Below are 25,668 nucleotides of genomic sequence, written 5' to 3'. Positions count from 1 at the left end.
TAAATTTTTTAATAAATTATTCCAGTAAGAGATTGCAGGAGAAACAGAAATTATATCTTCAAGAACTTTTCAGGGCTTGTGTGCGGCACGCGTCGCTTGTGTGTGTCGCTCATAGACTGTGGTGTCGCTCATAGACTGTGGTGTGTCGCTCATAGACTGTGGTGTGTCGCTCATAGACTGTGGTGTGTCGCTCATAGACTGTGGTGTCGCTCATAGACTGTGGTGTCGCTCATAGACTGTGGTGTCGCTCATAGACTGTGGTGTGTGGTGTCGCTCATAGACTGTGGTGTTGCTGCACGGACGCACGCCAGTAGGTGTCAGTATAAGTGAGTGTAACACTGGCCAGCGCAAGATTCTCATCTGTGGGACTTAATGTTAATACTGCTACTGGAGAACTCCATACGCACTAGTTTCCTGATTATCTAAGATAAAAAAATAAAAATAAAAAAAAGATTTGTCAGATGCTGACATGAGAATTAAATCACAGAATTTAAATGACACAAAATAAAACAGCAATTTCACAACAATTATAAAGTCTGGCGCTACATATAGTAGTTTTATGAATATACAGATATGTTTCAGCCGTCCTGACTGTCCGTTGTATTCTCCTGAATCTGATTAGCTGAGCTGGGCACAGACTCGATGACGGCTGAGGATCAGCATCAGCCGGTGAAGGAAGAACACTATGTTCACTGTGGATCTTTGTGAGCATGGGCGTCAGTTTGGTTTGAGATGTGCTGGGGACAGAGACGCATTCGCATTCAATGACGCATTCATTTTATTTTATTTTTCTCTTTCGCGCAGGTCATGTTTTGAAAGACGATGTCCTGTAGCTGGAAGCGTGCCTATGTTCCCACAGCCCTATGTTCCCACAGCCCTATGTTCCATCATTTCCAAGGATATTTTTTTTCTTTCCAAAATTAGGCCCTGTGTTCCCACATTTCCTTTATCATCAATTTGCATCAGATTTTATCCCCATTTCTCTCAATTTGGTAGTCACTTACCCTAACCCTAACCTTTTGGTGACTTGGCGCTTCCTGCTTAACTAAGTTCGGGGGACAGGGGGGTTAAATGAGAGAACATAGGACTGTGGGAACATAGGGCTGTGGGAACTTAGGGCATAATTTTCAAAATTTTCAGTAAAAAAAAAAATTCTTAGAAATGTGGGGACATAGGGCCGTGGGAACATAGGGCTGTGGGAACATAGGGCTGACCCCTGCAGGGGACTGATGTAAATAAATAAAAATGTATACAAAAATCTGATGATGTCCGATTAGTTTTATGAAGAAGAAAGCCTTAAGTTTTCAAAAACCATTAGACATATGACCCACTATTCTGCTTCATAAGTACCATGTTGACAATATGATATGACGTGGTTTAATGTACCTAAACAATGATTACCAAATTTCTCTCTCATATTGCTCCTCATAACCACTGAAAACGGTCAAAAAATCGAACCAAAAGTTTAGTTTAGTTTAGTTTATTTATTTACAGGGGCAATGCACATTAATAAACATAAACGTAAACGTGCCAGAATTAGCCCAAAAGGCTATTTTTCATCTGTAGACCCTTGACAGAATGTTAAAAGGTCACCCTAAAAACAGAGACAGAGCATCACACATATACAGTACACATTATATGAAAAAAAAACAGAAAAAAAAAATCACACAACCAGAGAAATCTCTATTACAATACAAAATTAACGTGAACTATCTAAAACAAAATAAACATGAGAGAAAGGAAAGAGAGAAAGATGACAACAGAAGAGAGCAACATAGCCAAGAACAATTAGTACAAAGAAGTCTATTGTCAAGAATACAGTACTAATGTTGACAGTGCTGAGTTGTCAGTAACCATTTTTTAAGATGAGACTGAAAAGAGCCAAAAGCATGTAATCGTCTAATTGTTGATGGGACGGAGTTCCATTCCCTTGCAGCTTTGACCGAAAATACAGACTGGCTAAAGTTCTTCTGAGAGGGATAATACAGTCCCCTCTTTCCCCACCCCTAGTAGATCGGTAAGCAGTTGTTCTAATATTCACAAACTGTTTTAGCGGTGAAGACAGGCTATGTACAGGCTTAAACAGCAGACAAATATGTACATATTTGATCAAGTTATCCCAGCTTAGCAAGTTGTATTTTTTTAATATTGAGCAGTGATGAAACCGAACTGATTTCTTATCAAGAGTTTTTAGTGATTGTTTATACAAAGACTCTAGTGGTTTCAGAGTAGTAATACTAGCTTGCGACCAAGTAGTTAAACAGTAGGTAATATGAGAAATAATCATGGAATGCATATACATCAAAGCGGCGTCAGACGACATATAATCACGAATAAATCTAAAATTTGATAAACTAAATCTGACCCGGTTACAGACCTTTTTAACCTGCGCTTTAAATGAAAGTTTGGAATCAATCAGAATACCAAGATACTTATATTCAGATACAACTTGTAATCTTTCCCCTGATACGAATACATCTGGCACTATACTTAATTTCTTAGTTTTGGTGATAAACATACACACTGTTTTAGAGATGTTTAACTGTAGCATTGTTCTAGCCAAGCTGCAACATGAACCAGGGATTCTGTAAGTTCATTTGCAGCTTGTGAGACACTACTTCCGTGTATATAAATAACAGTGTCATCTGCATACATTTGAATGTTAGAGTTAGGACAGACGGATGGAAGATCATTGATGTACAACGTGAAAAGTAAAGGACCCAGAATAGATCCTTGTGGAACACCAGTGGATATACTTAGAGGAGCTGACTTATAATTCTGTATACCAAATTCTGAAAACCAAATTCTGTCCATAAAAAGCCAAATTATTATGGACGTAATCTGACATTAAGCATTTCTGCTTCATTAGAGCCTAAGGAAAAAGCTTAACGTGGTTTAATGTACCTAAACAACGATCAGTGATCCCCAAATATCTCTCTCATATTGCTCCTCATAACCACTGAAAATTGTCAAAAAATCAAACCCAAAGTCCAATTATTATTATTAAAAAAGTGGTGGGTGCAAATGACTCATGACGAAATCTGGTGGGTACGCGTACCCACTTCAGGCCCTGAGAGATGTTGGTGCAGGAACCTGAGTGACTCCACTGCTGTCACAGATCTCCACTGTTCATGATGCGGGCTGAGTGGGAATAATGCGGTGTTTCTCCTGCAGTCCACGGTCATCTCCACTGATTTGAGCGTGTTCAGATCCAGGTTGTTATACAGTAACTGCACCAGACGACCCGCTGCTCAACCTCCTGTCTCGTCCCCGTCCTGCATGAGGCGATGAGTGTGGTGTCGTCTGCGAACTGAAGGCTCTTTTGCAGTGCAGTCGTACAGGGAGAAGAGCCGTGGAGAGAGCACACGTCCCCGAGGAGCGCCAGTGCTGATGGTGAGGGTCCTGGATGTGAGATCCCGAGGTTGCTGATCCACTGAGGTCGGGGGTTTCTAGGGGACCAGAATGAGTGTTTACCTCACACTGCTCCAGTGATCTGCTGAAGATATGCATGAAGATTGGGGCCAGTTGGTCAGCACAGGCTGTAATATTTTTTGGGTAATGTTGTTAAACAACAAATATTACAAATTACTATTACTGCTATTTTAGATTGAAGGAATACATTCATACAAACAAACAAACAGATCTGAAGCTAAACCAACATGGATAACCACTGCTAGACCATTTACAGTCATTTGTGTAATTGGATCTTTGACTGAGAAGCTGATAGTGACTGAGATAATGAACTTCCACTCGGCTGTAACTAATTGCTGTGAAAGCGTTTCCTCTTATTTGCATGTAAGAGAGAGAGAGAATACAGATCTTTTGTACTTCAGCAAGTGTTTCTACTTTCAGATCCCTGACAGGAGAACTACACGTGCTGTTATTATGACTGAATACAATGATGAGAACGGAGAAGGATCACCCATAATGACCAAGATCACACAGTCACATGACCGGACACAGAGGGTCACGCGTCAGCTCAGGCTCAGTCAGAGGGAAGCGATTTTTGTGGAAAAGGGATGTTTTTATTATTATGACAAAAAAGATATAGACAAGAATCACGTTTTTATGTTAAATCTTATTATATTACTTGGTAAGTTTTATATACACAAATGTAAATGGTCTGAAAGGATTCCTAACATTTACCATTTTAAGGCTGATATGAAGATTTGCTTTGAAACATTGCAAGGACTCCCAAACCGCAAAGCAACCAGAACTATGGTCGTCTATAAAAAATTAAATTCCTCTTCTTTATTTTAATTATACATATACCTCCTCTCCAGTATGTCTTATTTTTTTCTTTTCTTTCTTTCCTTAATGTGCGAATTTAGCATCTTTGATATAAATGTTACCTGTAATGTTCTTCATATCTTATGATGCTCTGGATTCATTTTGAACTTTATATATAAAATGTTTGTATACTGTATTATTACATGTATAATTCTGCATATATATATATAAAAAGGGAAGTGTTTTGTGTGGACAAAAACACTTTCAGTACAGATAGATAGATAGATAGATAGATAGATATTGACATTGACAGAATCAGATTGTGAGTTCGTCATTTGTAATTGTCATTCATTCAGGTAACGTAATGAAGTCACACCAGTATAACCAGTCTGCTGTCATACCACACACACACACACACAGTGCTACTGAACTACCCTCGAGGGGGAAACAGCTCATATGTAAGACGTTGTAATGTAAACTGTAAGGTGGCATCACATTTTTTAAATTCTTTTAAAACGCTAAAGTTATTTTGAAGACTTGTCTCATGAATATTAATTAGGTCATGTTGGCGTTGCTAGGAAACCTCCCACGCCTCTGCAGCGGTTGGCTGGGCCGGGTCACGTGAGCGCAGCAACACCTGCAGCAGAAGCAGAGGTGAGGGACTCTGTAGCGGAGAGCCGAGAGTCGCGGTCGCTCCATCAGCTCTCCAGAGACATGTAGAGCACTCCAGCTCTCAGCAGAGTCAACAGCAGGACAGAATGATCAGGATTACGCGTGTGGAGATATGGAGACCGTGTTAGTGATCGCGCTGTGTTTGCTCACGAGAGGAGCGACAGGTAAATCTCACCCTCTCTCTCTCTCTCTCTCTCTCTCTCTCTCTCTCTCTCTCTCTCTCTCTCTCTCTCTCTCTCTCTCTCTCTCTCTCTCGGCACCCTTGTTTATATATTTTACTTTTAATGTCGCTTGTTCATTCTGAGATGGAGAGTCTAACCTCTAAATCTTATATAGACATATATATTATTAATATAATATCATAGTTATGTGATTACAAAATAATATAACAATATAAGTAGGCTAATGAAGCTTACAAATATCTGTCATTTTAAGTCTGTTTGGAGCTATTTCTAGAAAGGTGTTTCTATTTAATTTTTATTACAGTTTTTTTTCCCTCAAAGTAATTGCGACTTTTTGTCTCATAATTCTTTTTTTTCCAGTTTATATCACGCAATTCCGGAAAAAAAGTCGCCTATAAATATTAAAAATATAAAAATATCCTATAAAGTCGCAATTATCTTGTTTTTATTCCGTGGCAGAAACAAGCTTCCATTAATAAAAGCATTCTCTATTTTATGATGGGGTCATATCTTCTCTTTCCCTCATAAAGCCTCTTTTACAGCACGGGATCGTTCACATTAAGGCATGTGTTGACCTTTATTATGATCCTCTGGGTTTCTGAGGTGAATGTCAAGAGTGTGATGATCTGTTGATGTTCTGGAACAACAGGAAGCAGATTCACCCGTCAGACACCCCTGTGCCTCTTCCTGTGGTTTCACGAAATCTGATTTATTTCAACAATGCCTGAACTTTAATGCATTTCCTGCTGCCGCTCTGTGAAGTTCTGGAAACGATCCAACATGTCAGTAATGTGAACATGGCCTGTGTGCATAATAATAAGAGAGAGTATTGTGTCTCTGTTAAACAGCATCAGTGGAGGAACTGCCGGAGCCTCGAGACGTCCACTTCTCCTCCGTGAACCTGAGGAACGTCGTGAAATGGACGGCAGGAGAAGGATCTCCCAACGACACCGCCTTCTCTGTGGAATATGCCAAGTGAGTCGAATCAAACACCTGTTCAGATCCGCCACGGTCCGCATGAGAAGTGTTTCGACTCTAATGCTAGTCTGAATCCCTGCATCTGAATACACACACCTCCACACTATACAGGCAAAAAACAGTGTGTGAGCCGAGTAGTGTTAACAGTCCGAGGTCAAAACGCATGTTTGAGCTGTTTTAACTGAAAGCATATCTTAAAATATGTCAGTATCATTGTTTCGTCTCAAGATGAGCTTCACCACAACACAAATAATACATAAATAAAATAGGCCTAGTTATTGTCTTTGTTGTTTTTGACCAATACGGTTGTGACACCAAAAACTACTAGCCTAACGATTTTTAAAGACAGGTAAACTGTCAGTAATAAAATAAGGAAAAAATAATTGCAAATTACGAGCAATAGCACAAATACAACAGAACAAACATACAAATAAAATATTGTTGGGAGTATTAGGGAGTAAGGCGTGTTGTAGAGGCTTTTGATGAGTTCAAATCCGCCTTTTGCCGAACTCGTTCTTCTACCTTTTCACATTGAATATCAGATTGGAAAGGCATTTATATTCAATAAATATGAAGAAAATATGTGAAAAGTGGAATTTTTATCGGGATGGGCTAGGCATTTATTTAATCAATATATAATTTACACTCAATATGTTATTATTGCATACTGTTTCACTAAAATACTGAGGTGCAAATAGTATCTAACTATTATTTACACTTATTGCAAATAAAATACAGTTTTTTTTTTTTAAATGGCACTGCATACTTTTCATTGTTTAAATTAAATATAGATTAATCCTTATTAAATTTATTCAGTCATTTTTTCTTCCCAGTTATTTTATCTTTGTCTTTTGTTGTCAGATTAAGATTGATGACACGGACGGCAGCAGGAATATATTAGGCTGCTGTCGCTTTAAGAGCTGCACGGATCCAGTATACTGATACACATGCTTTTAGTTTCTCTACTGTTTATGTTCACTTATGATATAACAGACTACGTTTACTAGGATACTCGCCGAGACCAGCATTTTTTGAGGTAATTTTGTGTGAATGTGTCCATTCCAGTGCAAGAAGATGTGCAAGAGAGCTGGATTCAGCATTCACACGCTGTCTGAGAGGCGGCTTTCTGCGTGCGCGCTTCGGGTGATCAGACTTCTCACACTAAAGAATTGAGTTCAATTTTGCATCTTCTTGCGCTTGAATATTTATATTGGCAAGGCTTAAAAACACGTGCAAATGATGAACTCTCATGATGCAGCACTGGGCCGATCGGGACGTGACGGCTGCGTCAACTGTGAACAAATGTTTACGCAGTCCTTATTGTCTTTTTTGTACACATGCCTTTTTTGTCCAAATATGGACCGACCCCCACAAACCAAAATTGACATGCTTCTATCCTTTTTACACAAATGAGGAATACAGCAAGTGATTAATCTTAAAGAGGCAATAAAGACAGTGCTAGTAACACAGAGTTTCAGCTGTTGTTCAGGGGTGTGTTACCCGTACAGCGCCGTGACTCGTTAGTACTCGTTAGACGCATCGCTGAAGAAATCAACTAGCTAGTCAAGACTGTTTCCCGAAACCATATTGTCGCAAATTGGTCGTTTAACCACGTTGGTTAATGATGTCACGCAGGTGGTGGAGTAATAACTACTTTAATTTTTTTTAAAGTTTTGCTATGAATTACAGACATGGCATGTGAGGACTATATCTGAGGACACAACTCTGCGATGCTGTTTGTGAATGTTCGTAGGAACGATGGTTTCGGGAAACACCGACTCGTTGAACTGCTGATAACGACAGAACTTGCGAACAGGCGATGCTTTTAGGAAACACCCCAGAATAGTTCAGGCTAGAATAGGGAGGGATGAAGGAGTGAGAGCAGAGACAGACAGTGTTTCTGCTTCCCTGAACCTGTAATGAGACGTGAAGAGCTGTTGTCCTGCAGATACGGCGACGAGGAGGCGAGCGGCAGCGGGCGGCTGCGCTGGAGGAGTATGGAGCAGTGCGGCTCCGTCACACAGAGCGAGTGTGACGCGTCTCAGGAGACCTTCGACCAGGACGAGGAGTACTACGCCAGAGTCAGAGCCGTCAGCGCACACACACACTCCCTCTGGAGCGAGACCACACACAGATTCAGTCCCATGACCGACAGTGAGTAACTGATGAACCACTTCTGTTTTGGTACTTTGTTTATCACTGTTTATTAAAGGGGACATATCATGAGAATCTGACTTCGGGTCCCCGGTGCATCTACCAACCCAGACAACATGAAAAGTGACAACTAGGGCTGGGACAATATATCCATTCATCGCGATTTTTCCATCCAATTCATCCAATTTTTTCCGAATGCATCGCAAATCGATTCTGAGCTTAGTTTTTGACAGCAGATGGCGCTCTAGGCTAGTTTTTAACAGCAGACGCGACCTGTTTCTAAAGCACGCAGGGACATCTGCTGTTAAAAACTAAACTCAGAATCGATTCGAGAGAGAATCGCGATGCAAAAATTGGAATCGATCCAGAATCATTTCTCGATTCACGATGCATCGATTTATTGTCCCAGCCCTAGTGACAACCCAGTAACTTTGTTTTGGTGAGCCTTTCTCTGCAAGCATGTCAAAAAATAAGCCGATCAGATTTCGCTCCCCTTCTGGCGTAGGAAGAGGATCTTATTATAACATTACGCCCCTTAATCTGTACGTTTCCACTCACGGCGAACCATTTGGTTTACAACAGTGTAACCAGTTCTGACACAATGGCAAAAGTGTGAGCAAAACATGCAGACTGTTCTGTCACTGAACACCATGACCAAAGCATGTCACAGCTGTCTTATAAAGACCTCAGGGAACGGTGTCAACTTGTGTAAAAGTTAAACACAAGTTGATAAGATGAATCAATGTAACTCCACAACAACTACATAAATGTATCCACTAACCATTCAGAAATGTCTAAAAGTTGAACCTCTTCCTGAGTCTCTGTAAGGCTGCACTCGCTGCTGGTTACGTCTGGGATTCTGGATGAGTGAGATTGGCCTGTTTTGTTATTGCCGGAGTATCTGAAGCTCGTGTAAAGGCTCCGCCCTCTTCTGAACAGAGGCGGAGCAACAGCTCATTTGCATTTAAAGGGACACATAAAAACGGAATGTTTTTGCTCACACCCAAAAAGACAAGCTTTTTTTTTACAAGCTATAATAAATGATCTGGGCGGAATTTTGAGCTGAAATTTCACACAAATTCAGGAGACACCATAGATTTATATTACATCTTGTGAAAAGGGGCATAATATGTCACCTTTAAAGCCTATACAAATAGAGTATAGCTTGACACTGATTTGCATGTACACAGAGACATGTCATAAATTATAGGAAAGTTGCTATCCGCTAAAATAACTCCTCCATCTTGCCGCCGACACTGACGGCTCACATGCGCTCCACACTCCTATTGGCTGTCGCTCCGGATAGTTGCTCCCGAAGTTAAACATATCTCAACTTTGTTGCGTCGCTAGACAAGCCAACGTCCTGTCGTCACTGTCAGCGACTGTCACTCAAATCGCCCGCTCTCCATTGAAATGAATGGGATCATGTTTTGTTGCTGGCATTTTGAACACAGCTTAATGCAGTTATTGTTAGCGAACCTAAAATCATGTGACCTTCAGAAGTCTTCCTCACTAATGCCACCTCAGTGTTACTGTAATAACACTAACTGTAGTGACTATGGTATATATTATTACTGTTCATAAATCCATGTGTGATTGTTGTTGATGACAGTAATAACATTGCCTAAAGAAAAATGGCACATGAAACATAAACTGTTGCACCTTTCCACAATATCTAACTATTGATCATTTTGGCATCTTGTTAAGCCCCGCCCCTGCAAGCTCACACTAATCTGCATACACTTTTGAGAGCCGCGCCCACATCTCAACGTCCAATCAACAACCGATGCATAGAACCAAGCCCCGCCTTTTTTCTGTATGTCACAAAATGGAAGAAAAGAACTGATGATACTTCTGATTCATCGCGACTTTAAATCCGTATTTCATTTCAAAATATGTATTCATTGATTTGGTAAGTAAGCTTGTAATAAGCATGAGAACGTACAGTTCAGACAGTGCACAATAAACACAGTTTGATCAGATACATCGATTCAGTTTTCCTGGACACTCCTCGCTTCCATTCTTCTTGTGTAATAAAAGCATAAAATAATTTGAACTCAAACCAATATTTCCTTGTAAATGAGTGAGATTATGGACAGCCAGGCTGGCCAGTTATTGCACAATAAACTTTGAGTTCAGATCAGCCTGTCAACAGTTTATTGTGTGATAATGACCAGCTGACACGCGAAATATGTGAAGTCGCTAAGCAACTGCAGTTTCAGTTTTTCACATGTTTCAGTCGACAGAGAAATCTGAGCTCTCGTGAGGTTTCCCAACAAACGTGTTCAACAAAGACTTGAGCTTGTTTTGTAAACCTATAAATGGGGTCATTTGATATGTTAAGAAACAGAAAGACAAAAGCTTTAATCCACATAATTAAGTATTCCGCAATTAATGAGCTATAGGTGTATTTCTTTCTCCAGTCCAACCCTGCAACACCCTTTAAACTGGAAGGATAGTCGTGCTGGTATGCAGTGACTCAGGATTTATTGAATTGTTCAGGAGGAATGTTTCACACTGAGGTGTAGAGATGTCTTTGTGTTTATATTGTGCAGACTCTTTCTCACGTTGACTTCTCGGTTATGCCTTACATGAGTAATCACAGGTGAAAGCAAACACAAGGCTGCCGTCACTGAACTCTGACCCTCGTAAAGGCTCTCTTCAATCTCTGTCCCGCAGCGGTCATCGGAGCGCCGCTGGTGGAAGTGAATCTGCTGCACAACTACATGAACGTCACCATAAAGGGGCCCTTCAGATGGAGAACTAAGAGGAGAAAGAAAAAGGAGTCGCTGTGGAAGATCTTCTCACACATGATCTATAACGTCTCTGTGTTCAACAGCAGGAGCAATCACACGGTTCGTGCTCCTTAAAGCTTCTGTATTTGCATTGGTGGTTCCATGAAGAACCTTTAACATCCTATTCAACAGAAGGTTCTTTATAATGGAAAACGGTGTTTAAAACGTTCTCCACAAAATGGTTCTTTAAAGTCCCCCTGTGTTCTATAATTTTATCCCTTAAAACTCATCTCTGATCACCAAAATTACACATTTAAACGTTTTTAAATGAAACAAAAAAAGTCTTCATGCCTTGAAATATCTTGACTGTAACTCGACACCCTTGCCTCATTTGGTATGTGCGGTTCTATGAATATGCAAATGAGCCCCGCCTCCACTCACTCAGCTCAGAGATCCACTGGTTGACGATCACACGTTGATCTGATTGGTTACAAGGTAGTTTGTGACGTCAGAAACACCAGCGATTTCAAAGCGTGTTTTTGAGTCGACTTATGAATTTACACACGGTTTGTCTTAAAGCACATTAAAAACACAACATAGACACATAAACAACATTAAAAGCTGGATTCTCACTTTAAGATCTGTTCATAATAAGGATCTGTGAAAAACACATTTTGAACCTTTGTTTTTTAAGAGTGTGTGTTACTCAGCCGAATTAAACTGGTTGTTTTCCCAGAATCACATGCGTCTCACGAACGGGAGCTTGTGGCTGGGCCCTCTGGACTTCTCCACACGGTTCTGCGTGGTGGTTCATGCCAAATCCGAGTCTCTCCCTCTGGCCTACAAACCCAGCGAGCCGCTGTGTGTCGAGACTCCCAAAGGTACCTCCATCCTTGTGTTTTCACTTTCAGAATGTCAGGTGAACAGGTTTGAGCGGTGTTTGATTGGCATAAGCGACAGGACAAGTTGAGGAAACCTTTGCTGTTGTTTTAAACCCTTTATCAGTTTTGCATAATATGCATGACTATAACTGAGGTGTTTTCCCAGCGTGCTCTGAGCTGGACTTCCTCGTCTTCAGACGCTCTGAGTGTGTGTGTGAGTGTGTGTTAATGTGTAAGCTGATGCTGATGTGTTCCCTGTGCTGTAGACCCGTTCAGAGATCAGCTGCTGGCTGCCATGCTGGGAGGAGTGCTGCCGTCGGCGCTCTGTGTGTGTGTGCTGGCGGTGCTCGGCGGGCTCGTCCACTGCTACATCACCGACCACAGGCAGACCCTGCCCAAGAGCGCGGTAAGACACCACACACACACGCAGTGATGCAAACACACGCTGTTAGATGACCATATTTAGGCTTATTTGTCTTGGGCTTATCAGCAGCTGATTAGGACACCTCCAGTTCACAGGCATTGCATGTATCCGAAACAGAATGGCACACTGGCACCTTCCAATTAAAAAAAGAAAGGGGGAAAAAGCTTTATATATATACATATATACCGTTCAAAAGTTTGGGGTCAGTAAGATTTTTAATGTTTTTAAAAGAAGTCTCTTCTGCTCACCAAGGCTGCATTTATTTGATAAAAAACAATAAAAAAACAGTAATATTGTGAAATATTATTACAGTTTAAAATGACTGTTTTCTATTTTAATATATTTTAAAATGTAATTTATTCCTGTGATCAAAGCTGAATTTTCAGCATCATTACTCCAGTCTTCAGTGTCACATGATCCTTCAGAAATCACTCTAATATGATGATTTGATGATCAAGAAACATTTATGATAATTATCAATGTTGAAAACAGTTGTGTACATTTTTTTTTCAAAATTCTTTGATGAATAGAAAGTTCAAAAGATCAGCATTTATTTAAAATAGAATATTTTCTAACATTATAAATGTCTTTACTGTAACTTTTGATCAGTTTAACTCATCCTTGATGAATAAAAGTATTGATTTATTTTATTTCTTTCCCCAAAAAATAAAATTAAAATTCTTACTGACCCCAAACTTTTGAAGGGTCGTGTTTAATGTTACAGAAGCTTTAGATTTCAGATAAATGCTGTTCTTTTGAACTTTCTATTCATCATAGCATCATGAAATAAGAATGTAAAAAACTGTTTTCAACATTGATAATAATCATAAATGTCTCTTGATCATCAGATCATCATATTAGAGTGATTTCTGAAGGATCATGTGACATGAAGACTGGAGTAATGATGCTGAAAATTCAGCTTTGATCACAGGAATAAATTACATTTTAAAATATATTAAAATAGAAAACAGTCATTTTAAATTGTCATAATATTTCACAATATTACTGTTTTTTTTATTGTTTTTTATTAAATAAATGCAGCCTTGGTGAGCAGAAGAGACTTCTTTTAAAAACATTAAAAATCTTACTGACCCCAAACTTTTGAACGGTAGTGTATATAAAATATTATGTCTTTACTGTCACTTTTAATCTTATTTAATGCACCCTTGCTCAGTAAAAGTATTACTTTCTGACCCCAAAAGACCCCAGTACTTACTTTACTGACCCCGAACAGTAGTGTGTGTTTGTTGGTTCATTCTCTGTGTGCTCGTCCACATTCACTTTCCATTCAAATTAAATCACAAAATAAAGTGTAACTAATATCTGATACGCACTACCATGCAAATGTTTGGGGTCAGTAAATATAATATATTGTGATATCTATAGAAATCGTGAAAAAAAAAATGCTATCTATCAGTAAAATAGAAATTGAAAAGAAATTATATTATTTTATAATATTGTATACAGTGATATATCAGTTGGTATTGCATTAGAAAAATACATTATCCTTATGAAAATACCCGAGATGGGCTTGTAGAACACAGATAAACCATAATACTTTTACAACGGTCATTAATTATCTTCATGTTTAATCAGTCAAAGTGTTTCTATCTGCGTTTTGTTCAGCTACAGAAATTGCTGAATGTCCATATTTTCCTGGAGCTTACTCATCCTATTTTGGGTAAAAATAGAAAAAAATACTGCTTTCTAAAGATATTTGAAGTAAACGTACAATAATCCATTAGTTTTTATCTGAATGAGCAATCAGCAGTTAACAGGTTAATGTAACATTTCCTGTTTCAGGACTAGCAAAATAATTGCATTTTACTCTCTGTATAGAGGTCAAATCTGCATGATAACAGGTTATTATAGAACAGGGGGGACAGGTTGGGTGGTTTTGAAACATTATGTACTGTATAAAGCGCTGTAGACATAAAGCTGACTTTTAAAGCTGTACTTTTTTGTAATTTCAGCATGTGGCTCGAATAAGTGAGAAGCTGCCAACCTTCGAACCGGAAATGCCTCAAACGATCATCATTAACATGTTGAAAGTGGGTGGGTTTGAAGAGGAGTGGTCTCCGCTCTGCGCTCCGGCTCTGCCTCAGCCCGTCTCCGCTGAAGACTCGTCCACGGCTCAGGCTGGGAACGCTGTGCCGGAGCCGCCCGCGTCTTATGCGCTGCAGAACGAGCCGCCGCCGGCCGGATCCGGAGCTCGTCCAGCAGACGCAGAGGACGGCGAGCTGGAGCCGTGGCCACAGGAACCTCTTCACAGCGAGGCTGGAGACTACGGCCTCGTGCTGCCGGCCGGTTTCCCCGCGCCGGGCCAGGGTCCGGCCGAGCTCAGCCCATACAGGACTCAAGATCTCACGGTAGACCCCACTGAGCCCGAGGACGCCTGTGAGGGCGAGGACGAGCAGAACCATGAGGACGTGGAAGCACGGATATTTTTGGACTGGAGCCCAGCGACTCGAGGGCTGACGATCCCTCTGATGGGCTTGTTGGGTCTCGAGGACGGGCCACAGATCCAGACCGAAGCCGTCTCGCTCCTGCCTAACCTGGTCCTGAGACAGTCCTCGGAGGAAGGCGCCGAGCAGGAGGATGACTTCACCAAAATGGAGCGAAACTGGGGCCTAATAATCCACTCCAACCCAGAATAAACAGAGTAACTCGCGTGAGAATATGAAGGAGACCTTACACTGTACACTTGCTATGTGCCTTATCTATGGTGTCCACTTTTAAAGTCACCATGTTTTTATGGAATATTTAAGTAATTATCAAATGGTGCACATCATTATTGTTTTTTATTTATGCGTATCATAATAATCTTGAATCAGAATAAGTTCCTCTTGCAGCATCTCTTCTCTTCTGAAGTGTTTCACTCGGATATACGACACAATAGGGATGAAAAGACCAGTGCAACTTCCTTTCCATGATGACTTTAAGATTTGCAAACAAGATGATATAATGAAGGATTTTCAGCAGTTTACTGCTTAAGCTCTCACTTACTGTGAACACAAGACTCTTAGCTTCCTTTAGCTTCTGTATTACATTACATTTAATCATAGCCATCGGTTTCCCTAGAAGAACACAACCTGGAAGCTGCTCATGGGAAACTTTGCTTCATGCTCAAGTGTTTATTGAGCCGTAGATGAGCATGCAGCAGAAAGCATTGCAGCAGACGGGGGACAAATATCCATTATGCAGGAATAAATAGAAGAGCAAGATTTGTTCAGTATGTTGTGTTCAGTTTCTGATGTAACATAAAAAATATCTCTTTAAAAAGAAGTGAACAATGGTTTGTGAACATTGGAAACATAAGACAGTATAACATATTGAACAAATCTCAGTTTTCTTCACATAAAATAAAGTAGTGTCTACCCTGACAAAGGGTAAACAAAACAAAACTGTGAGTGAGAATCAACAATGATACAGAAAAAAAGTATCGTCTTTGAAGGAATTTCTGTATATTATATAATATTGTATCTATTTTAACTGTACATGAATATCAAATGATTATTTTATATTGAAGTTAAGTTGCTGTGAATGATTATAAAACCAGAACGAACTCGGTTCAGGCTCTCTCTCCTGTCCTGTGCTATCATTATATATTTTTTTATCACTACAATTCTGTCATCTTTTGATCCATCACAACAATAAATATATGAACTTGGAGGAGTGTGTTCAGATAAAGCTTTTCTTCACATCATCACCAATGCAGTAGCTAAAGTTTATTCACACGATCTCTGACTGGATGTTCAGTTTCACAGTGATTTATTGATACTGTTTTATGGTTTTTAGCCAGGTTCATGTCTAAATGATTTGCTGCTGATTACTAAATAACTATAGCTGTTAATGTTTTGTGTTATTGAGGGTCAGAGTTGATTGAATTGTTTGTTCACTGCAGAAGGAAAACAGCACTAGTGCTATTAAAGCTTTTATACACTTCAAACACTCTTATCCTTCCAGACGTTCCCAGCCTGCGGGGTTTATTTCGGTGTACACAGACACTGATATCACAGAGTCAATATGTGGACGGGGTTTTCGCCTAGTCGATACTAACGCAAGCCTGTATCTGTGTCTGTAGTGTAATCACTAGTGTAGTGTGTGTGTTTCAGTGCACTAACAGGCTCGTGCGGTTTGGCCGGTGCAGCAGCGCCTCCTCCGGCGCCTTGCAGAAGCGCACCCGCACACCCTCCGTCTCCATGACAATCACTCGACGCACAAGACCACACAACACAAGCAGTCTGGACTTTTTCAAGTTAAAAACCTGTATATGTCATAGTTGAGAAACATGTCGAGTACACAGGCTGAAAGCGTCATAAGAAACATCATCCGCGAGATCGCGCAGACATGTTTGAGCAGAGGACAGACTCTGTCCGAGACGCTCATCGCGTTCATGGTGAGTGACTGAGAATCACACAGATCGAGCTGATGAATGAGTCTGTCGCTCATTACTTGTGTGTTGTTCAGGTCAAAGCTGTTGTTCTGGACCCCAGGAATCACTTTAACGTGGACAGGACTCTTACAAAGCAAGATGTGCAGAAACTCATTGAGGTAAAAACCTGTACATGTTATAGTTGAGAAACATGTCGAGTACAGAAATAAATAAATATAAAAAAATAAACAGAATAAAAAAAAGAAATAAACAGAAATAAATAAATATAAAACATAAAGAAAAAATAAAATAAAATAAATAAACAGAAAGAAAGAAATAAATATAAAAAAAATATTAAAACTGCTTTTAAAGGATTAATGAAACCCCTGTTTTTCACGCATTCAGCGCGAGACTCACGCCACACGAAGCGAATCAAAGCTTCGAATCTATTGAGCCGATTGCTTCGTAAAATGATTCACTGTTTCGAAGCGTTCGAATCTCCACACACTGATGACCTCTGCTGGTCAGAACACTATCTAACAACAACACACATAATCTCAGAATATTTAGTTTAAAATTTCATGACCCTTTAAAAAAAGTTGCTTCCCTTCAAAAATATATTAAATCTGCTTAAGACATTCAGGCCAGGCTTTCTCAAGCCAACATCAAAGTTTGTCTTGTCAAACTTTACTTTCTAGGTAATAAATAGACGAGAACTTGTTTGCAGGAGCAGTAAGTGTAACGTGACTTTGATTTAATGGCGTTGTCTTTCATGTCTTCAGCTGTGTGTGGACAGACTCATGGACAAGGCGAGTCCAACTCTGAACACCATTAAGATGCAGGTTTACTTTGACATGAACTACACATCTCCACGTAAGTGGATCATTTACTAGATCCGGATGCCAGAGTTATGGCTCTAGCAGTTTAATAATACTAGTCGTTCAGTGCAGTTCATGAGAGACCAACTATAGAGTAGAGTTTAGTGTTTTTAATGTATTTATTTAGTGCAGTTGTTACTTCTTTTCCTTCTGATCTGATGCTTAAGGTACGGTCACATTTATAGTAGTTTAGCTAAATTCTGCAGGTGAAATCCAGTGATTGTGTGTGTGTGTCTCAGGCGAGTTTGTGGAGATGCAGCAGAAGCTCCTGCAGTCTCGTCTGACGTCTCTGAGCAGAGAGATCACGGACTGCCGAGCGCAGACCCGAGAGGATCTGCAGGGCCTGTACAGCAAGATCGTCAGCTACGTCATGCAGCGCTCCAACCTCGGGCCGGCCACAGACATCACCACCGTGAGGGAGACCACAGGTATGGACAACACCCCCACTACAGCCAGCTGGAGCTGAGCTACACACACACACTAATATACATGTGACCCTGGACCACAAAACCAGTCAGAAGTCGCATGGCTAAATTTGTAAAACAATACGTTGTATGGGTCAAAATGAACCTCCACTCCTGGCTAAGATGTTGGAAAATTACAGACATTTCTTGATTAAAATGATATCTGTGATATCTGCAAAACACATCAAAGTAGAGATTACATTTATCTGTCCACCGATTCTAGTAAGTTTATTATATATATTTCGATCTTACAGCAGCGTCCGATACGATTAATCATCATACTCTTATCCTATCATGTGGTGTCCCTCAAGGGTCTATTTTAGCACCGATGTTCTTTCCTCTTTATATGCTCCTTCAGGAATGATTTGGGTAAATATGGACGTTTCATTGTTATGCTGATGATTCCCTGTAAGCCAAACTCTTCCATTGCCTTGGAAAGATTGCTGACCGGCTTAGATGAGGTTAAGGCATGGCGTGTGTTAGATATCTGAGCTGAAATTAATCTAAAACTGAGTTAAGCTGGGTTTATTGAGGAAACATCTGATTTTAAAAAAATGTGTGGTTTGTGATGGTGTTTTAAACTTTGACAAACAGATTCACAAAGCTGTCAAAACGAGTTTCTTCCAACTAAGAGTAATCTCTAAGATTAAGCCTTTTTTTTTATCCTGTAAGGATTTGGACATTTTTTAAAACTAAAAGTTACCAGTTAATTCAATATTGTTATCTATTAATTCAATGACATTCATACAGTAGTTTAGTTTTGGTGCCCCAGTAAATATTTAGAAATGTACTACCATTCAGAAGTGTGGGTTTAGATACAAAAAAGAATACTTTTATTCAGTGTGGATTAATTGATCAAAAGTGACAGTAAAGACATTTATAATGATTTAAAAAATGTATTTCAAATAAATGCTGTTCTTTTGAACTTTCTGTTCATCGTAGAATCCTGAAAAATAAAATGTGTCATTAGCCGTGTTTCCATTACCCTTCAAATTGCGAAAATTGAAATCACGAATTGAAAATACGGCCAATGGAAACACGTCAATTTCGCAAAAAATCTCATTTATCGCAAAAAAATTTTTTCCGCTCGCATGAGGAGGTTTTTCAGGCAATTCGAAAAAGAAATATTTTGCAAAACTGCAATGGAAACAGTGTTTGCGCATTTACAGTCACCTGACGTAGATGACGCGGTGTGTTTGGACAGAATACGAGACAGAGCTCTTTATTAAACACATATAAGACAAAAGAATTACAGGAATAATGGATTCTAAACCTCAAATAAATGCCACAATCAAGACCTCGCAGCAGATCTGAGGGAGAAACACCCAGAAACTCCTCATATGAGCCGCTCACAGTATAATAAGGGTCTTTCCTCACCATTAATGCTTGAAAACACACACATCTCCTTCCATTAATAATAATGGCCAGTGCAGTGGCTGGGATATAGTACATGATTTTACTTATCGCGAGAGGAAAAATGAAGTTTTAGTCGCATAACATCAGTTAATGGAAACGCCGTCATTTCGCAATAGTTTTTTGTCGACATTTAGAAAAAAAAACCGCAAAAGTTTTGCACAAATCTGTAATGGAAACGCGCCTACAGTTTCCACAAATATCTGAAGCAGCACAACTGTTTTCATCAGTGATGATAATAATCAGAAATGTTTCTTGATCATCAAATCATCATATTAGAATGATTTCTGAAGGATCATGTGACACTGAAGACTGGAGTAATGATGCTGAAAATTCAGCTTTGCATCATGGGAATGAATTACACTTTACTATATATTCATCCGTCTATCAGATTAAATTCATAATACTTACTTTACTCATGAGTGGATTATCCATTGTGAAGTGAATAATGAGCACTCTGTAGTTGATGTTGTCCCGCAGCTCTGTGATGCGCCTGTGTGTGACGTGTGTTCGTTTCAGCGGCTCAGCAGAGCGTCTTCCCACAGTCACAGCTGGCAACCTTCATGTCTCTGCTGAAACAAGACAAAGAAAAGCAGCTGACTCAACTTAGTCTGATCGTCAGCGGCATACGCCTCTTCAACAAGGACAGCAAGAAGGGAGGAGAGGGCATCCAGAACTGTACGTGCTGGCTTCCCAATGTTCTCGTTCTCATGACCGTAGCATCAGTGGTCACTTCTCCATGTGTGTTTCCCTGCAGTGCCGGCCATCCTGAGCGAGGCGGTTCCAGCCGCGGTCGCAGATACAGAGAGGGAGCTGGCCGGAGCTCAGCGCTTGGCCTGGCAGTACACAGCCCTGCTGGAGAAGATCTCTGAGCAGGACACAGGGCGACCCGAGGACCCCGTCCAGCCAGACCTGCTCAGACAGGCCCTGTATAACACGAGACAACACGAGGCCTTCCTCAACTTCATACTGGTGGGTTTCACAGTTACACACACACTGAAGTGCCCTGGAACGCGCAGCTTTGTATGAAGCGTTGACATAATTTCCACTGAAACAGGAAGCTAAGGCGGGACGTATTGAATAAATGGCTCCTCCCCCTTTTTAAATACCCAATAGCTTTTAGTTTACCTCACCGACTGCAGGTCGTACTCGACAGCGACATGGAAGCGACATCTGAGCGCTGATGATACGTTGGATTCAATAGTCGAGGCGTGAATAAATTCTAACCATTTCATTCTTAACCAGCGGAAAACAGAATAAAACTCGAGTGTTTGAGCAACGGAACACACATCTCCAACACATAATGCTCCGTGAGTGCCAACGGTCGCTTTGGTCAGGTGGTGTTTATACCATAGGGGGTGGAGCTTCATATTCTAGAGAGCATTTGATTGGACAGAAGATGTGATGAGGAGCTGAAGTCTGCGCTGATGTCATAAATATCCGGGAATTAGCGGAAGTGAGAGACTGTAAGTTTTCAATGTTTTTGAAAACGGTCTCCGTGTAAACAATAAAATCGTGAAACTCTGAAAACGATGACGTCATGCACATGCGAATTACGTGTTCAGTCTATAGTGTTTCATCGGCATCTAGTGGCCTGGCAGCAGAATACAGCGGTTTAGTCGTTTTCACGGATCCGTGTGAATGGGGATCGTTTCGACAGTGGTGTCGTCTGTACGCGGAAAACTCAAAGGAAAGACTTCTTCTCCTCTTGGGCTCTGGCTTGAAGTCCGTGTAACCCTCATTAGTTCATCTGTCACACCTGTGTCTCGTTAGTCTTGTCCGCTGTGTCTCGTTTCCCTGTTCTGTTTCCCCATGTATGTAAGCCCTGTGTGTTACCTTGTTGATTGTCCGATCTCTGTTGTATTAAGTGTATTAAGACTCTTCCTCTGCACCACACCGGAAACAAGTGTGTAATTCAATTAGAAATAATAAAATATAAATAATAAAACCAAACATAATCCTACAGTAGTCAAGCCAAAGGCTAATCATATCAATTACCATTATGTGTCCAAGGTTTTAGATAGCGATACATAAAACGCACCATCCTGATAAAGTTGCAATTAATGCCAGTATTGTGATATAAACTCACAAAATTGTGAGATCAAGCTGGTTAATTTGCTGCAACCAAACATTTGTTTCATAATCCAGGTTATTCCCGGGCTTTCTGGAATATGTGATTCTTATTGGTCAATCGCGGCATGTTTCTGGGTGATCCTCTAACCCCTTTGACCTGCTTTTCTCTGAGAAATTAATATATAACAGTTTAATCATTTGGTGTTCATGTTTTCATCAGGCGGACGTTATCTTGTGTGCAAAGGAAGTGTCGCGGCTACAGACTGACCTGATGACTCGAATGACGCTCTTGAGGGACGCCGTGCACAGTAACACTACAGTGCCTACAGCGCAAGTGTTCGTGAGTGACTTCTGCGGCGTTATTGCCATTTAAAATCTATTGCTAGAAATCTACTAAAAATCACTTTTTAAAACTTGTTCTATTATTTCCCCCTTTATAGAAGATTTTGACTCTGGCATAGAGTGACAGAAAAATAATTTAATCAACATTGCTAGAAATTGTGCTTGTGCTCACTTACATGAAATCAAAACAATATTTTTTAAATGTTAGGCATTTGGATATTTTCAAGTGTGCCCTCTGGATGTGGACTGCATTAATGTAGTATAACACTGATGTGTGGTCTGGTCTGGTGTCCTTATATCAGTTCCTTTATTACACAGTTTATCCAATGAGATTTTAGAGTCCATCTGAATAAGTGCTTCTCCTGCTCCATTACAGAAAGTTTCTGGGTTTTTCCTCTTCAGTTCAATAGTGCCATGCTTGTGATCACATGCAGATTTATAATAGACGTCTCTCTTTTTGCCAGCCTCATTTCTCAGCGGTGTCTTCGCTGTGGGCAGGGCTGGAGGCGGAGATGCTGATACTGAGCATGCTCACTAACCTTCTGCCCGGCCTGAGGCCCTTCCTGTCCGCACCGTCTCTGCTGAGCCCCGAGCAGATGGAGCTGCTGCTACACGGCCTGCAGGTCCCCACGGACACACACAGATCCACTGCGACCACAGGTGGGACACACACACACACACACACACCACTGCCTGCTGAGCTGCTGTCGTACAGCTGGAGGACTGAGGAGGAAACAGGTCATGTTTCACTCTAATATCAGAACACAGAAACAGAGAGGCTCTCTAGAATACTTGATTTTGATCGATCAATCACAGCATTCTGGAGTCAGATGTTTCTGAATCACGGCCGTTCAAATAGAAAATGATAAAAAAAGGGGACCTATTGTGTGACAGTGTCAAATATGGGAACAATGTGGTGTTTTTTTGAAGATTTAAGCATGAAAACCTATTCCAGAAGAGCCCAATACCAAAATCAAGACTTTGTAAAATGGCAGAATATGACCTCTTTAATAGTCATAAATAATGTCTTTGATGTCGGGGTGAAATATGACGTGGACATGAGATTTACCCAGTTCAGTAGAATCGTTATATCCTATACATGTTTTTTTATTACAGAAGAGCGCGTCGTTGTGTCAGAGATGCGTTCGTGTGAGTGGTGTTTTCCTGAGAGCACAACTAACTTTGAGAATGTGCCACTGCAGTATAAGGGGTTTTGTGGATTCACCCTCGTGAAGAAGAACGGCCTTTTACTGCCAGGTACAAATAGTGAATCTACATGCTCTGACTGACGCAGACATCTGATAAGATGTCTTCCAACTTGGGAAAATGAGCCTGTGACTGTGTTCATGGGCAGATAACCTGCACACGATTTCTTGTTCTCAGGTAATCCAAACATTGGCGTCTTGAAGCACAAGGAGAAGTACTACGCTTTCAGCTCCAGGAGCGCTGCGTACGAGTTCGCCTGTAGAGCGGATGAATATAGCGCCGCTGTGGTGGAGATGGCGAAGAGGAGGCCCGAGCTCATCCAGCTGCTCCAGCTGCATCAGGAGTTTGCCAGTGTGACTCCCTACTCTGAGGTGCCAGCGTGACGTCGGCCTGTCCTGACTGCTCATGGACAGCAGGAGGAAATATGACACATGCCAACATTGAAGTGCAGTTAGGACAGTAATACACAGCTTTTCAAGAGGGTGGAGAAAACACTCCCATATGTTTTGTTGTTGAAGTCAAAGGTCGTTGGTAGATGCGAGACAGCTGAAACAGGGACAGGTTTAGTGACATGTCTGAAGCCCGTGACACACCAAGCCAACGTCAAAGAACTAGCGGAGAACTAACAGCCAATCAGAGTTCTCTCTCTCATCGGCCAGATGCCGATTCTACATCTGACTAGAGTCAACAATGCTCAAAAACGATGCTTGGTGTGTCCCGGCCTTTATCCTTTAAAACCATCCACGAGACTACACAAGATAAAAGAAAATACAACCTAGACGACACCTGACAGGTTCACATGCAGCCATAACTGTCACTCTACATACATTATAGTATGTAAAAAGCATCTGCTAAATGACTAAATGTAAAAATGTAAATAGTAAAAGTTAGATTTTTTTATTTAAAAATATACTTGGAACATTACTTAAGTATACTTCATAAAATAAACTTGAAGTATACTTTTTTTTTGTAAGGGAAATGATACCAAACATGTGTAATACTGTATGATAATCATTCACATTAAACCATATAGATTCTTGGGTGAATTTTGGTGATGTCAGCATGAGAGAGGAGGAGTGGGGGTAGAGGGAAAGAAGTGTAGATTAGGATGATTCTGAGGTGAGACTTGCGTCTCGAATGGTGCACAAGAGTGAGTTGAAGGTCCTTTGGCTTCTCGCTCCTCAAACAGGCTGCCCGGCATTTTCTAATTTCTCAAGTCTTGCAGTCCAGAAAAAAAGAGTAAAAGCTTAAGTGTGTTCTGCTCATGTCTCAGATGCAGTCAGGACAGAAACTGCTGGTGAGAGTCATCTCTAAAAGTGACGCCAGCATACAAACGGAGATACACCCTCTGGAGACCAACCTCGTGAGGTCTCATGAGTGGAACGAGTGGGAGCTCAGGAGAAAAGCCATCAAACTGGTTAGAACCCACCCCAACCACACACACACACACACGATCTCAGCGCAGACACACAGAGAACTGAGGGAATTTAACCAGAAACTGTCTCTCTGTCTTCTCTAATAAGGCAAATCTACGGAATAAAGTGACGCGCTCAATGCAGACTGATTTGAGTCACATGAGACGGCACAACAGCACACAGACGTTCCCCCCTAAAGACGCCAGCAGCCAGACAAAGCGAGACGGAGAGAGTAATGTACCCAAGCCTCAGGTGTATCTGTGCGGGCTGAGAGGAGGGACGAGCGCTGCCACCAACATGACCACGGTGGATTTAACCAGAGCTGTTGATGAATGATCTACACACTCAATAAACTGAGCTTTCCACACATGACCCTCCTCATAGACTAGTATTTGGATATTTGTGTGCCATTTAGACCAGCAACTGATAAAGAAGCAAAATCAGATTGTTCTTTTCTGTTTGGTGATCATGTCACATCAAACCACGTTTCCAGAATCCAACTGATGTGTCAGAGGTGAATATATGCAGTTATGTTCTACTCATCATGTAAGTGCGTGTTATTACTCGAGAAAACCAATGGAAAAAAGGAGAAAATAAAAATTTCACTGATGACTGTATAAACCACATATAATGCTGTATGAACCATTTATGTTAAATATGAGGGGCTTTCGCATCAGAGGAACCTTTTCACAGTTCCCAGAGCTATTGGTGGAAGTTCCCGGATTTTGGCGTGTTCACACCAGAGGAACTAGGAACGATTTTAGTTCTAGGAACTCCTTTGGAGGAACTAAATTAGCTCCTACTTCAGAGTCGGTCTAAACCAGCACTAGAGGAACTACCAGTGATGTTAGTGTTCGCTGATTGGCCGAACACACGCGAAACACCAGAACCCTGCTTGTTTGCTCAGGCTCTGGTTTTTTCAGTGCCGTCAAAATAAAGGTCACAACAACAAGCGTGGCTTACGTCACTTCACAGTTCCTACTGGCGGTGCGAATCCCATACACAAAAGAAATACATTTGAAATATATTTTCAGTATATATTTTGGAATATATGCAAATATTTGAAATTGGCCCAATAAATATATTTCACACTTAACATCATATATTTTTGTTATATTTCAGAATATATTTCAATGTATTTTTTTCTGTATGGGTCCTCAAAAGTGTCAAAATATATGTGGCATATATTCCAAATACATTGAAATATATTCTGAAATATAACAAAAATATATGATGTTAAGTGTGA

At 40.6% G+C, this 25,668-nt stretch overlaps 2 protein-coding genes across 2 annotated transcripts; both read left to right on the top strand.

The window, feature by feature from the left end:
• The first annotated feature begins 4,857 nt into the window (after positions 1-4,857).
• On the top strand, positions 4,858-15,928 carry il20ra (interleukin 20 receptor, alpha). Its single transcript, XM_084090556.1, has 7 exons — positions 4,858-5,066; positions 5,933-6,059; positions 8,011-8,216; positions 10,896-11,071; positions 11,688-11,832; positions 12,099-12,238; positions 14,230-15,928. Exons 1-7 carry the CDS (start codon positions 5,015-5,017, stop codon positions 14,911-14,913), a joined length of 1,530 nt encoding a protein of 509 aa, XP_083946682.1. The 5' UTR covers positions 4,858-5,014; the 3' UTR covers positions 14,914-15,928.
• Positions 15,929-16,455: 527 nt separating this feature from the next.
• Positions 16,456-25,411, top strand: cfap206 (cilia and flagella associated protein 206). Its single transcript, XM_084091592.1, has 12 exons — positions 16,456-16,655; positions 16,727-16,810; positions 17,414-17,504; positions 17,749-17,937; positions 19,906-20,064; positions 20,144-20,358; positions 21,680-21,799; positions 22,266-22,461; positions 22,918-23,058; positions 23,185-23,378; positions 24,281-24,424; positions 24,531-25,411. The coding sequence occupies exons 1-12, from the start codon at positions 16,548-16,550 to the stop codon at positions 24,756-24,758; spliced, it is 1,869 nt and encodes a 622-aa protein (XP_083947718.1). The 5' UTR covers positions 16,456-16,547; the 3' UTR covers positions 24,759-25,411.
• Positions 25,412-25,668: the final 257 nt, after the last annotated feature.

The sequence above is a fragment of the Abramis brama genome (genome assembly GCF_963993115.1).
Source record: "Abramis brama genome assembly, chromosome: 18".
Lineage (NCBI taxonomy): Eukaryota > Metazoa > Chordata > Actinopteri > Cypriniformes > Leuciscidae > Abramis > Abramis brama.
This window is presented reverse-complemented; position numbering and strand designations above follow the sequence as displayed.